Here is a 16,024-nt window from a genome sequence, read left to right on the forward strand (position 1 = left end):
ACCACAGTGACATGGACAACCATGAATTAAAATGCTCAAAAGCCTTGCCAGTACTAAACTTAAAAAAATATATTTCTATACTTTAAGTTTGATTATGTATGCACCTAGATATGATGATGATGATGAGAGACCAACCAAAACCCTCAGAGACTTCAAAAGGTAGCTGAGGAGCCAAATGCAAGAATACCAGAAAACCCCAACCTGTTCAAAGATTAACTAAAGACTTCTCCTCTTTCCCTATTACTGATCTATAAAACTTATTTCACTGAAATTCTTTAGGAATTCTACAAAGAGGCTGTAGATGTTACATGTACAAAGTACATGATTAAATTTTCATGTTTTTATATAGTTCATCAAATATCATGACAAGCACTGGAGGAAGAAAAAAAGAAACCTGCCTTCCTTAACTTAAAATCAAGCATTTTCACCTCAAAAAGAAGGTGTTCCCTTAAATGACAGAATAATTTTGCAACATTTACCTGATAGAAATCGAGTCACTCACTCACCACAGTTACAGAATTATACTAAATTTCAAAATAATAAACTATCACACAGAACATGAAAATCACGTCAGCACAATGTAGAAGCTCAGCACAATGAAGAACAGTTTTATCAACCAAATAAACCAATATTCCCACTAATAAAAAGTGCATACATACAAGAAAGCCATTTGTTTTAAAAATCACCCAAACCATTCAAGATAATGTGCTATTACTGAAAAATAATGATGCTGTAAGAGGAGTATTATAAAGACAAGTCACCTCTGTGATATAGAACATTTGATAAGAAGTTACAAGAGAATATGAAAAGTGTTTTGTACAAGAAATACATCACATCCATTCATTATCTGTTGATAACTGTGACAGCATCACAGTCAAATGCAAAAAGAGAGGCTATGACAGATTCCAGAATACTCTGAACAAAATACAATCCCTCTTTTGATTGGATCTGAGTACAAATTAGAATGCAGATTTAAGCAAAACATGTGAGTGATACATATTTGAGGAAATTAACACTAAAAAATTGAGGAAGTGCTAATAAAAGGGATATTATGTCCTCAATAGCAAGTGCTTTGGCTCATCCATCACTATTAAATAAATAGCGTTGGATACGCTTTTTTTTTTTCCTAAATCTTAATGCATAGCCGTGGAAGGGAAGATCTTCAACTACTTGTTAGGAAACATTATCTTTTAAAATTCCTTTGTGTGAAAAGCTTGATTAAGTATATTTACTAGTCCTGGTCCCAGCCCTACTGAGTTAAGCAGAGTGGCACTTATGGTATTGCAACTGTTCTGTAATTCCTAACTTGGAAGAACAAAATCTTTTATTAGGGAAATAAAAAAGCTGTTTTGATTAAAAACAAACTTGCTTAGAAGAGAAACGAAAATACTTTTAAACTCTACTTAACTCTAGTAAATGCTGCATCTATTAGAATAGAAAGACAATTAATTCTTCCATTTTGTATTTGATAAAATACTAGGGCTTTTCATAGTATGCCATACTGAAATACTTTCCCATGTGCTTTCAATTTCTAGAGCTTCAGACAAACAATTAAAAGCTCAAAGAGCCTTTCAGATTACACTACAATATTTGAAATGCCAAAAGGCTAGAAAACACATAAAAATAATACTTAATAATTGTCAATAATAGACCAAGTTAAAAAATATAGCAGAAAAAAAAAGAGAAACAGATTATATGAAGTATCAGGAGTAAACACTTAAAGGGCAGCTACAGGCATTAAATACTACATACCATGAATAATTAACTATAAAGACTTCGCCAAGCCAAATCTCCTCACTTGCTTCATGGGTACAGGGGAGAAAAACGTAATAACGCTACTGCATCCTGGCCTCACTAAGATAGTTCAGTGTTCAACTGTATTTTAATTAAGACATCTGTATCCAAAATTAGTATGACACATGAAATGCATTAATAACTACTAGACAACGAAATGCCAATTGTAAATAAAACAATGCTGGAAGATCTCCAAGATCTGCATCTTTCCCCCAGGAATACACATGAGTCACATGGGGTGACCCAGGTGGCTAACCAGTGCACTTGGTCCCAATATGGGACAAAACACGGTTCAGGACACTGCTGGTTTGTCTGCTACCTATGTTCAATCTCAAGCCTATGCTCTAGTCTAATCTGTACCTTAAGAGAGCACATTTTGCACAACAAACTGCTAGTGAGAACAAACCTATTGCATTTAATGTACTACATACAGTTAAACAAGGTCTTTGTCTTCAGTGAAAAATTAGAGAAGTTAGAATAGTGAAAGTAGCCATAGAATCAAAAAATGCTCATAGAATAAAGCATTTATGTCATTTTAGAGACTGAAGGTAATCTGAAAGTAAATATTGTTTTTGCTCTTTGGTTATACATTTTATTATCTTCTTGTGATACCAGAACATTTCATTTTGTTTTATTTATGGCTGATGACATCCCACAGAGAAATGAAATGTCTGCGAATACTCTTTTCAATAACTTCCAATATATTTTTTTCTGAATGGCAATTACCAAACACCATTCATGACACAGATTTTCTTTTAGCCTTTTAATTTCATGCCAAACTGCAGTTATTCCATCTCTGCGTCTCTCTCAAAGACTTTACACTAGGCTTTAATCTAAAAAATGTATTAGTCATTGGAGTGACCTGATGATCTAACTTAAATCTCAACTGCAATTATAAAACACTTTTCTTAGATTGTATCAGAAACTCCTGAATGACAGTTTTATTTTAAAAAATCCTCTCTTTCTGACTCTAAAGACCACAAAAAGTATTTTCTGCTCAAAGGCTCTATTTTTGCCCAAGAACTTCTCAAAACAATTTGACATTTTGACATTTTTTCATGTTATCGTGAACAGCTTAAATAAACTGAGAAGACTACATCCTTCCAGTATCCTTTAAAATTTGACAGGTACTGTGGAAAAATTAAAGATTGCATTTAGAGTCCTACCTCACAATAGGCAATTTGGTGAATGGAACAGGAGGTAACTTCAAACCATCTGGAAGAGTGATGAATTCCATTGTGCCAGGGCATTTTGCTGTGTAGCTTTCCAAGCTCTGTGTTACATCTTTCTTTTCTAGAAACAAGTTAATTGAAAATAAGAGTAAGAAACACTTGCAACATATATACAACTAAAGTTTAAGATGAAATTATGATCTGAAGCTTTACTTGCCTTTTTGGACTTTTACAAGGTCACTGTAGTGGAACCAACTATTGTATGAGAATATTTAACGTTATGCACCAAAATCCTTAAGTGCATAAAACAAAACTAAATAAGTGGTCTTCAGTAACCAAGATTGAACAACAAAATAGTAACAAAAGTTTTATGTACCTTTTTATAATTTTTAAAGCTGACATCTTATACCTATTTTGATTAGTTTTTTCTTTCATTGGCAAGATAACAATTTCTAAAACTGAACTTACAAATCTAAATATCCAGAGCAAACGGCATCAGGCACATGAAGGTTATTTACAACATCAATGTTATGTGAACAAGCCTTGTCCTAAACAACACATAGAACAGTATCAATGCCAGAAAAGAAACCAATGAATTTTGAGGCTATCTTGCATTAAAACTACCTACTTCTTAAAATAATTATGCTATGCTGCTAAATGTTAACAACCAGTATGAAATTTTTTCTTTTGTTTTGCTTAAAATACAAGAACATTCAAGCAAACATACATTATTAATTTCATCTTCATGGCTCTGAATTTTCACCAATTGTCAGTTCCAACAATTCAAACAATTGTGTCTCCAGAAAAAAATGGGTTATATATGGCTTGAATACCAAATTGTTGTTCTCTGATGAGACTGGAGTCTCACCAAACAGAAATAAACCTCAAAGCTTATGTTTAGATGGGAGGATGTGAATACTCTTACACCTGTAAGAGTTTAAAGTACAATGAACATTCTTCTGTACATGTGTCATCAATAAAAATAACTATGCAGTAACTAAATAGCTTCAAGAAATTGCTTCCGAGATCTAAATACACAAAGATAATCAAAACACGAAAGAGAGGAGTGATAGCAGATGCTCTTTTCCAAAAAAATTCCTTAGAAAGGCTATTAAAAAAAAAAAGATACTGTTTGTTTACACTGATGTGAAAAACCAGCAATGAATTTCATATAAAACAGTGGGAAAAAAAAGTTTACATATACTTATAAGAAGAGTTTGGCCAAAGGCTTACATATAATTACTGTTTAGATATTAAATTTCAGTGATAAAGTAACATGATTTCTCTAGAACTACCTGCTGTTTTCTCCTGTGCTATTATCAAATTATTATAATTAGCTCCATTAAAACATTGTCTCTTAATCATTTCCAGGTAATTAGCTGTTTGCCAGCTGTAGTAGTCTTCATGGAATGACCCAAAACAGATTCATTCAGAAACTACATTTGATCTAGTAAGAATCTGCTTTAAAGTTTAAAATTTCAACTGATGAGCTCAATACAAATTGAAAATGGATAAAGTGAAATTATCAGCAAGCTTCTTTCAAATAGAGCATCATTTTATCTGTAACACTACAAGGACCACATTGTGCCTTCATGAACAAACTGAAAGACTTCCTGGAGATTCCAAGATGCAGAAGCGCATATAGAGGTAATTAAGCATAGTTTGAATGTTATCACCAGTAATATTTACTACATACAAGCTTCAACTAGGTTACTATATCCTGTCCACTCTACAATCTTTTCAAAAGAAAATATGGAGTATCAGTAGGGATATCCATGGATAATGGATAATTCCATGAATCCCTGGACTTGCAGATCAGAGGTCAGAGCAGCTATCTCCTCAGATTCACTTTGCCTTCTCTTCTGCTATTTTTTTTTTTTTTCTGCTGTATAAAAACGCATTGGGCTACACGAGCAAGGGGTTAGTCAGGAAACCAAAGGAAGCTATTACATTCTTCTCTGCAGCACAGATCAGGCCATGGCTACAATATGGAGTCTAGTTTTGCATTTCCCAGTTCAAGGCAAGTGTGGAAAAACTGAAGGAGCAGCATAGAAAGGTCAGCACAGTTAGGGCTCTGAGGCAAGGTCTATGTGGACGGGTAGAGTTGCCTGATGAAAAGAAAGATCTGGAGGAAACTGACCACCAGAGGGGCTGTCCAGAAGGCCTGTGGAATCTGTCTCTGAAGGTTTTCAAAACACAGTTGAATAAAAGCACAGCCAGTAAAAGTTTTGGCTTAAGTTGGTCTGCATGACCATCAGAAGCGCTGTAAAAGGAGTATTTTCACTAGTCTGTTATTTCAGACAATTGTTGCTGCTTCCTGGCCATCAGCAACTCATTTTCCTCCCAAGTTATTAGCACTTCTCTCCTTGTTTATAGCAAAAATCAGAGCAACTTCTTCCAGGAGGAGCCAGATACACCACTGACATCATAGGAAGGATTCGCTCACTCTTATTCTTTTCCTCTAAAAGATAAAAGAGGACTGCATTTAAAGAGCACGAACTTTCAGAGAACAACTGACATCCTGAGTCTACATAATGTGGCAAGACCTAACTATTCATTTCAATGCGAGCTGAGAAATTTACAAATATTTAATAATAATGCAACATTATAAGCCAGTCATTTGTTCCTGCATAAGGATGCAGATCCAGTTATAACACTGGAATAAAAACAGTGTGGTGATTTAAGTCAGAGAAGAATATGGCTGTTCCTGTCCAATATGAATTGTCAGAAACTACAAAATTATAAAATTACTTTCACAATATAAACCAGGGGACAGTTCCTTAGCAGTATACAGCTGGTAAGAAATACACTTAACTCGCTTCATTTTGCCTGCCTGCTATTTCTCATAACCTATAATCACAACAGATTGCCGTAACTAGAAACAGCACCTTCAAAAATGAAACAACACAAGCTGATGGGACAACAGACCATTTTTACCATCTGTGAAAATATGAATGGGAGAAGCACGTTATTTTCTCCTTTCACGTTAAACTGTTCCTGGTCCAGGTAGGTTTATCTGTTTGTAGAAAAGGTGCTACTGTGAAAAAGTTGATCTCTAGCACACAGTCAGCAATTTAAAGGTTCAGGATATTACTTCATCCAAAGATTTTTAATACAGACTCATAAAGCCTGGTGAGAAGTAAGCATAGCATCCCCTTTAACACTTTTAAGGCATGTGTTTTTCTGTTTCCTATACCACTTAATTTTATTTTAATGTCTGTCAGACCAAGTAATGCAATGCTGCATTTGAAATGCTACTGCTAACACCGCATACATGTGTTTTCTTTCTCATAAACTCAATTCTTCAGGATGCATCTTGCATGATTCCTCTGACTAATCTATCACTGTAGCACACTGATGGCTACACGTATTTTCTGGTACACAACATATGTTTTTCACTGAAGCCTGTGTTGCCCATATCAATCTGGCATTCATAGGCTTGTAAGGCCAGGAATACACACTTTCTAAGCGCATAAACATTGATTGCAATTGCCTTTGTTATGAAACTAATGCACACAACAGTTAAATTGCACTGCTTCCACTGAACTGTCTTTAGCCACTCAGCACATTTTAGTCAGGTATAGGAAATGTTCCAGAAAATACATCTCAGGCATATCCAGACACTCCAACCAGCATCACAGAGCCAAGATATGCAGCAGTTCAAGAGAGAGTACTTGCATAAAAATTTCAGGCTCTAACAGTCAGGATGTTATTTGTCTTTTGTCTTAAACTGAGATAGGGGAGGTTTAGGTTAGATATTAGGAGGAAGTTTTTCACACAGAGGGTGGTGACACACTGGAACAGGTTGCCCAAGGAGGCTGTGGATGCCCCATCCCTGGAGGCATTCAAGGCCAGGCTGGATGTGGCTCTGGGCAGCCTGGTCTGCGGGTTGGTGACCCTGCACGTAGCAGGGGGGTTGAAACTCGACGATCATTGTGGTCCTTTTCAACCCAGGCCATTCTGTGATTCTATGATTTTTATAAGAGGAAGAGCATGTAACACCTGTAGAGTCTACTGGGATGGAAAGCATCACAGCAACCAAAGACACTGCCTCAGCATGCACTTAATTCTGCATGAGACCAGAGATCTGCCACTCTGAAGAACTGGCTTTTATTTCCTAGTGTGAAACACTGTCATTCAAAGCAACACTTGCAAAAGGAATTTGTTTACAGATTTCAGAGTCACATTTTTTATTTCACACTAGAAACTCAGCATGCTTTCTGCACAGGCAAGGCTAAAACAAGACATTTTCCTACGCTGATACTGTATGAAGTGCAGTTTATAACAAGCTGTTGACAAGCCAACAGTATTATTGCTTTTCACTTTGCACTGCATCTCAGCTGAGATGCAAAAACAATCTACATCAACAGGACATACCAAGAAGCATCCACGATGTAAAAGAACAAGAGCTACACAATCTTTCCCGACAGCCACTTCTGAAAGCAGATGTTGAAGTCTCTCTCCCTTGACTGATGCTTCTGCCACCTGACCTCAGAGGTTTGAAGGAATGATAAAAACTTCTCTTTTAACCCAATTTGCATCAAAGCCTTGTAGTTGTCATAACCCACCACAGACTGCTATTTTTGAAATAGCTCTGATTTTTTTTTCAAGCATCTGCCTCACTGTCACTGTATTTTGACACAACCAGAAACTACACCAACTTTCTGGAAAGACTTTTTTTTCAACTACTGTCTCCTGATCCATATTTTAGATGACTATCTGTGGCGTAAAGAGACAGATATCATTGGTATTTACCTTTCTCTTTTGAAGGAAGGGATGGAAAATGGTTACTCTTCAGAGTTTTTTGCCATCTAATATTTTCATCCTTGCCAGCAGGAAAGCAAAAGACACTTGGTCCATTCACCTGTGAATTATCCTCTGAATATGTTTATTTTTTCATCTGGACTTTTCTCATTTCTCACAATTTTTTTTCTCCAGTTTCTCTCCAGATTCACTTATGATCAGTATCATAAAATAGCTGCACTGAAATAAAGTTGCACAGCACAGCTTCACCAAGGGAAGTTTGTGCCTGACCAATCTAGTGGCCTTCTGTGGTGGAGTGACAGCATCTGAGAACAAAGGGAATTAAACTGATGTCATCTACCTGGACTTCTGCAAGGCCTCTGACACGGTCCCCCACCACATCCTTATCACTGAATTGGAGAATTGGATTTGAAGGGTGGACTTTTCAGAGGGTTGGTGGCAAGTGGTGTCCCACAGAGGTCTGCCTTAAGGTTGGTACTCTTTAAGATCTTCATCAGTGACAAAGATGATGGCTGATGAAGAACTGAGACATCAGTGTGTGCTTGCAGCCTGGAAAACCAACAGTATTCTGGGCTGCATCAGAAGAGGGGTGGCCAGCAGGGCAATGGAGGTGACTGTCCCTCCACCCTGACCTCATGAGGCCCCACGTGGATGGAGTATCTGAGATCTGAGTCTTTTGCTAATATGAGAACACAAAAAACTGGAAGCTTCAGTTGCACAGTTAGATACCGTTTGTGACTGAAAGCCACTGAATGTGAAGGAAGTCTTTCTGCTTGTTTCACAATAATGTGAAGCAACATTTCACAGTATTTCACAAAAAAAATCTCAACAGGGCAGGAAAGGAGGTCAGTTATATATGAACATTTTTAAGCACTTTGGTAATCACAATTTAACCATATCATACAAACAGCATTTCATGCCTTGGCAGATAACAGAAAAATTGTACAATACAATTGTTTTAATTGTATGCCTTAATGCTGTTACACTTGAAGAAATGTAGAACATCTGTACTTAGTCACAGTCATTACCCACTAAAATTGAATCAAGTATTAAAAATATAGTATTGGATCCTTGGTTGATCTTGTATTGATGAAGTTAATCTGTCCCCTGCAAAATAACCTACAGCAAGGCAGAACAAAGAAAGAGAACAGTTTATGTATGATCTGCCAACTGGAAGACAAATGATTTTCTGCAACTCACTAAAATATTACAGAAGAAAGTAGGAAAACAAATAGCTAAAAGCCTTCTGACTCCAAAATATCCCCTGGTGATAAACTCCGAATGGAAGGTTTAACAAAAAAACTCATACCCAGGATTCTTTGTGCTGGCTGAGCTTTTCCTTTCCCAATGAAAACAGCACATGGCATTTCAGGAAGAAGTCAGAGGAGACCTCATGCAGCAGTCAGCCCCACAAAGTGGCAGCCAGCTGGCCTACCCAGTTCTCTTAGGAACGAAGTGTCAGACATCTCCCTGACAAATTGCTAGTAACAAGGCAGAAGACAGACAGTCTGACAGTAGAAAATGAAAGAGAAATGGTAATTTCTGCACCCATAAAGACAGATTTTTCCCTTCACAAAATTGAAAATTGCTTGATGAGCTATCTTCCAACTAGAATAGACAAAGTCAGTGTTTGCTGCTGGGGAGATATCCTGCACCACCCTGCTGCCAAGGCACTGCTGATCCTTCAAAGAAAAAAGGACTTCTGAAAGTGCACAAAATACTTCAAGAACCTCACAAAAGCTGGAGAAGAAAGTGAATACTCAGACTGTAACCACTACAAACTGTTTTTACCTTGAAGTTAATCACTAGGTTATATGCAAAGGTCTTCGTGATCTTTCAAGCACTCTCTCAAATTCTACTTGGGGATAGAGGCAAGTGGACAGCAATGGTTTAGCTGCATATTCAGTACACCACTCTGCTATCCCAAAAAGGTAATGTTCCAAGTGAAGTGAAAATTGCTTTCAGAGCAACCCAATGAATCCTATGCTTTCATTCCAATATTCTCTACTGCAATGCATTTCAGCACACACCTGTGGTTTCACACTGCCCTGAACAGCTACATTTCAGTCTCCTACCTCTATTCAATAGGACATGAGATATACAGGAATCACATGCAAGTTGACTGGCCAACTGGATGTCAACATACCAAAGTTAGATCTAATGGTCTTTTTGCCTTTGTCTCTTGAGGCACTGTTAGCATTTAGCTTTTATGTGTATAAACAAGTTATGAAACTGGAACAAACTCGACATCTCTGATCTGTTGTCCACATCATGTTTTGTCTGAATGGCTACTCTTAAAGGAAAAAAACATAAAGGCACTGGTAGACAGCATATAATACGAATCCTATTTCTTTGAGAAATCAAGCAAAATAAATCTCTAAATTACAGTAGAAACTAGTAAACTTCGCAGTTTGACATGAAAAAGAGCAAATACAACAGGAAAATAAAATTAATCTATGCCATCCAGAGATCTTGGTGACTAAGACCCACTTTCATGAATAGATTATCACAGCCAGCAGCTAAGTGGCTCCATCTATACAATAATGAGTGCAAAGGGATTCAGTTATGTGCTGTGTAAGAGTTCACCTTTGAAAGAGAAATGATTGCCTTTACTCCTAAGTTTGGAGGAGTGGAGGAAAAGAAGCAAACGTATTCGATACAGACAAAATACAGAAGCGTTGTCTGCGTAAGAATAACATTGCCTGCTTTTGAACAGCATCACAGAGGAAAAAAGAATGGAGATAGTTAAACGTACAATGGTCTTTTATTACAGGATCCCTAACAGTTATATAAAATGTATAATATTATGCCACAGTGAGTTTGAAATTCACACCTAGCATAAAAATGCTTTTAGATAAAATCTCATGAAAAATTGACACAGTTGAAGTCAGAGTTCACAAAAATGACATTAAAATTTTAGTATTTAGTTCTCTGTTGTCACTGAGGTAACTTCAGACGTCTGCAGTTTGAACAACATATCAAAATATATTTTGCACGTACAAAACCAATGTGTCATCCACTGAGAAATATTGGTTATATTCTATGTTAAGAAATACCAGAAGATCCACCTTAACATGAAGTGTAGCAAAATATACAAAGATAACTTGCATAACAATATAAAAATTAAGGACAAAGCAGGTTTTGTAAATACTAACAGATACAACGGCATAATTCTTATACACACTTATTTCTCAATTTGTATTTTAGGTAGAAGAAACATAGAGAGACGGAAGGTAACAACACACCAATTTCTGTAGGTCCTTTTTTCCCTACTATACTGTCCTGCAAAGACAGAGTCAACATAACTCAAAGTTTTAATATCTCCATTAGTGATATAAAGAGACTCCCCTTTCCTGAGAAAAGGACAGTTTAATTGTTTAAAGAATCACAGAATCATTAAGGTTGGTAAAGACCTCTAAGACCATCTAGTCCAACCACCCACCTGCTGCCAGTGGTGCCCACTAAACAGTGTTCCTTAGTACCAGATCTACAAGTTTCTTGAACACCTCCAGGGATGGTGACTTAACCACCTCCCTGGGCAGCCCATTCCAGCACCTGACCACTCTTTCAGAGAAGTTTTTTCTAATATCAAAGCTGAACCTCTCCTGGTGCAACTTGAGGCCATTCTCTCTCATCTTTTTGCTAGTTACCTGGGAGAAGAGACCAACCCCTACCTTGCCACAACCTCCTTTCAGAGAACTGTAGGAAGCAATAAGGTCTTCCCTGGGAATCCTCCAGACTGAACAATCCCAGTTCCCTCAGCTGGTCCTCATAAGACTTGTGCTCCAGACCCCTCGTAGCTTTGCTACCCTTCTCTGAACACGCTCCAGGTCCTCAATGTCTTCCTTGTACTGAGGGGCCCAAAACTGAACATAATGCTTGAGATGTGGCCTCACCAGTTCTGAGTATGGTGGGATGATCACCTTCCTGCTCCAGCTAGCAACACTATTTCTGATACAATCCAGAATGCCATTGGTATTCTTGGTCACCTGGGCATACTGCTGGCTCACATTCTACCAAACACTGACCAACACTCCCGGGTTCTTCTCCTCTACACAGTCTTCCAGCCACTCCGCCCCAAGCCTGTAGCGCTGCCTAGGGTTGTTGTGGCCAAAGTGCAGGATGTGGCACTCAGTCTTGTTGAACTTCATCCCAACGGCTTCAGCCCCTTGATCCAGCCTGGCCATGATCCCTCTGAAGGCCCTACCTGACAGGCAGATCAACATTTTGTCTCAACTTGGTGTCATCTGCAAACTTTCTGAGGGTGCACCCAATCCCCTCTTCCAGATCATCAGTAAAGATACTAAACAGGACAGGTCTCAATACCGACCCCTGGGGAACACTACTCCTCACCAATCTTCAGCTGGATTTAACTCCATTCACCATCACTCTCTAAGCCCAGCCATCCAGCCAGTTCTTTATCCAGCAAAGAGTGTATCCGTCCAAGTCACAGGCTGCCAGCTTTTCAATGAGAATACTGTGGGAGACAGGATCAAATGCTTTGCTAAAATCTAGGTAGATTACATCAACAGCCTTTCCCTCATCCACCAGGCAAGTCATAAGCCTGTAGTTTCCTGGATTCTCCTTATGACCTTTCTTGTAGATGGGGGTCATGCTGGCAAGCTTCCAATCCTTTCAGACCTCTCTTGTTAACCAGGAGCACTGATAGATGGTGGAAAGCACCTTGGCAATCACCTCTTCTAGATCCCTCAGCATCTCCACATGGATCCCATCCAGCCACATGGACTTGTGACAGTCCAGGTGAAGTATTAATTCTCAAACTGTATCCACCTGAATCTTGTGGGATTTATTCTGCTTCCCATCTCAGACTTCCAGATCAGGAGGTCGACTACCCTGAGGATAACTAGTCTGACTTTTAAAGACAAACGTAAAGAAGGCTTTCAGAACCTCGGCCTTTTTCCTTATCCTCAGTGGTCACATTCTCCACCGCATCCACTAAAGGATGAAGATTCTCCTTAGCTCTCTTCTTACCGTTAAAATATTTATTAAAAAGGTTTTTATTCTCTTTTACTACAGTGGCCAAGTTGGGTTCAAGCTGAGCTTTTGCATTTCTAATTTTCTCCCTGCATGTCTTAACAGCTTCTTTGTATTCTCTACAGGTTGCCAACCTTTCTTCCACAGGAGGTTCCCTCAGGCTCATCTCTAGCAAGCCACGCTTTAACCCTTCATCCCTTCAGATTTGGTTTAAAGCCCTCTCAGTGGGACCTGCCAGCTCCTGGGTTAGGATTCACTTCCCGCATTGAGACAGGTGAGACACACGTGCCATCAGGCCAGGCCAAGTAAACTGCCCATAAAGATGTGAATTCTGTGGTACAGTCTGAAAACTTCATTATATTTATGAATTACTTTAAACGAGCTTGCAAGTTTTAATGACCGATTTCCTGTTTCTCTTAAGAATTTTGATAAGGTAAAGCCTAGAGATTTTTTCTGTGCCTTATCAACAAGTCTAACACACACTGAACTCTGAACTGAAGACTAAGGTGAGGTAAACTGTAAAAGATTTTTGTTTGTTTTTTGTAATACTACACAATTTGAACCACTGTTAATCTTATTTATCTTATACTAGTCCTTCATATAACATTGACTTCAAGTGTCAGTCTTCATATTTTGTGCTACAGAAAAAAATTTTATTCCTTTTGGTGACTTCGTTACTAGTTTACTCAATCTCATGTATTTATTCCACTTTGTAATTGATAAATTCACTGAATTACCATCTAAACCAGCGTATTCAATCACAGAAGGAAATGCAGATTATTTGGAACTGATTACATTCTACTGGCATTTCACTTTTCCTCTCAGCAATCTTAAGTTTCAGAATAGCCCAAAAGACATAAATTTCATGAAAATAAATTACATCTTTTTGAAAAAGCTGTTCTAGAGTTTAGTTATTTAATAAGCCAGCTGCTTTAGAAAACATCAACTGCAGAGTGAGCTTATGAATGAGTAAAATAAGCCCAAAGAGTTTTAGCCTCCTGTTACTATTCTGTATTGAATAAAAAAAAAGATTTTAAAATATGCAGCATTCCAGATAAAACTCCCAGCACCAGGAGCATGTAATAGTGCTGAAGATTTACAGCACAGAACTGAACAAAACAGAACTAGACCAAAACCAGCAAAATTGAAACATAAAGAACGTATCTTACAACAAATTCTAAATATCATTCACCTGATTCACTTTTATGCTTACCTCGTACTGGAAAACTTAAAAGCAGCATGCATTATTACTCTTTGCAGTACTGCAAGAGAGATGGAAGAGTCACGGGGAAAAAAAAAAACAATGTGGTCAGTTGGCTTATGTATGGTGCATATCCATGTCCTATTTATCTGATTTTGCAAAGAACCATGATGTGTAAGATAAGTGGCTTCTAAGAAGTTTTCTCCTACTTCAGAGAACTCCTATTGCAATAAGTCAGAAACCATTTACATTCAAGCTTTTCTTTTTTTATAAACATACATTTTCATTCAAACATTGCGTCACAGAATCACAGAACGGCCAGGATTGGAAGGGACCTCAAGGATCATGAAGCTCCAACCCCCTGCCACATGCAGGGCCACCAACCTCCACATTTAATACTAGACCAGACTGCCCAGGGCCCCATCCAATTGGGCCTTGAACACCTCCAGGGATGGGGCATCCACAACTTCTCTGGGCAGCCTGTTCCAGCACCTCATCACTCTCTCTGTAAAGAACTTTCCCCTGACATCCAACCTAAATCTTCCTCCTCAACTTAAAACCACTTCCCCTTGTCCTGCAGTTATCTACCTTTCAAAGAGTTTGATTCCCCCTCCTGTTTGTAAGCTCTCTTTTTGGTACTTGAAAGGCTGCAATGAGGTCATCCCATGCCTTTCTTTTCTCCAGGCTGAACAGCCCAGCTCCTCAGTCCTGTCTTCGTAGGGGAGGTGCTCCAGTCCCCTGATCATCTTTGTGGCTCTCCTCTGGACCCTCTCCAACAGCTCCCTGTCTTTCTTGTACTGGGGGCTCCAGACCTGGACGCAGTACTGCAGATGGGGCCTCACAAGAGCAGAGTAGAGGGGGGACAATCACCTCCCTGTCCCTGCTGGCCACCCTTCTTCTGATGGAGTCCAGAATACCATTTGCTTTCTGAGCTGCAAGAGCACACTGCTGGTTCATTTTAAGCTTTTCATCTTTCAAGACCCCCAGATTCTTCTCTGGAGGGCTGCTCTCAAGGACCGCTCCTTCCAGTCTGTATAGATGCCTGGGATTCCTCCGGCCCAAGTGCAAAACTCTGCACTTTGCCATGTTGAACCTCATCAGGTTCAGCTGGGCCCACCTTTCAAGTCTGCCTCTGAATGGCATCCCTTCCTTCCACCGTGTCAACCGCACCACTCAGCTGATTCCGTCATCGATGTCATTGATAAAGATGTTAAAGAGCACTGGTCTCAAGACAGACCCCTGGCGGACACCACTCATTACCGGGTGTCATGGCTATCAAACATGAGGTGATAGGTCTGGTCAACTACATTTATATATATACACACATATATACAAGATAAGATATGGAATTACGCTGAAACTGTAAAAATATTCCTGTCTAATGGCTAAGAATCTACCATGCTGCTGTTAATATTCCCTCTGAAATTATACTGCACATTTCCATCCTGAAATCAGTTAATTTTAACTTTCTAAGACCAAACATTTAAAAGATTTACTGGTTACACAAATACATCTTGCAGGCACTTTGTCAACCAAAATACAATGCAGCACATTAAAACTAGTTCAGTAATGTCAGTTAAGTAAACCTTACCTCAACTCAGAAGCATGCATCAATTTAATTTCCATCATAATTTCTGTTCAGTCTGATTAAAGTTTCATTCTTTTCAGCCCTTGAAATCAATAACTTTTATCCTTCTAAAAATTAATTTATGTACTGTAAAGGATCCTAGGGGAAATGCTGTCCTAAATTAAATATAGTATTAAGGAACAACATTCTTTACAAGTATAAAAGACTGTGAATTACTGACAGGCCACGTCTATATGAACGACTGCTGCAGCACAAAAGGAGAGAAGCTGTAGAGCAAAACAGTTGGTGCCTACATTACACACACTTCAGAGAATTGATTTCTTGAAACTATTTACAGCATAAGCAGACCTTCTCAGAGGTTTCCAATACAGTACCTCTTATTTTCCACTCTCAAGAAACACAATATTCCAATCAGAACTACCCTAGAAACTTCTAAATAACACTGGCTCAGCAGAAAACTGCTATTACTTATAAACCATTACTGCCAGTTTCCTAACAGCTTACAACTGT

General features: G+C 38.4%; 1 protein-coding gene across 1 annotated transcript in view; it reads right to left on the bottom strand.

Annotated features, from left to right (window-relative positions):
* The window catches only part of TRAPPC9 (trafficking protein particle complex 9), a 69,212-nt gene that overhangs the window by 26,156 nt on the left and 27,032 nt on the right, over window positions 1-16,024 (bottom strand). The window contains exon 8 of the mRNA XM_031552977.1: window positions 2,961-3,087. Within this exon, the coding sequence (XP_031408837.1) occupies window positions 2,961-3,087 (127 nt within the window). The remainder of the gene's footprint in view (window positions 1-2,960; window positions 3,088-16,024) is intronic.

This window comes from Meleagris gallopavo, chromosome 3, assembly GCF_000146605.3.
Source record: "Meleagris gallopavo isolate NT-WF06-2002-E0010 breed Aviagen turkey brand Nicholas breeding stock chromosome 3, Turkey_5.1, whole genome shotgun sequence".
NCBI classification, from domain to species: Eukaryota; Metazoa; Chordata; class Aves; order Galliformes; family Phasianidae; genus Meleagris; species Meleagris gallopavo.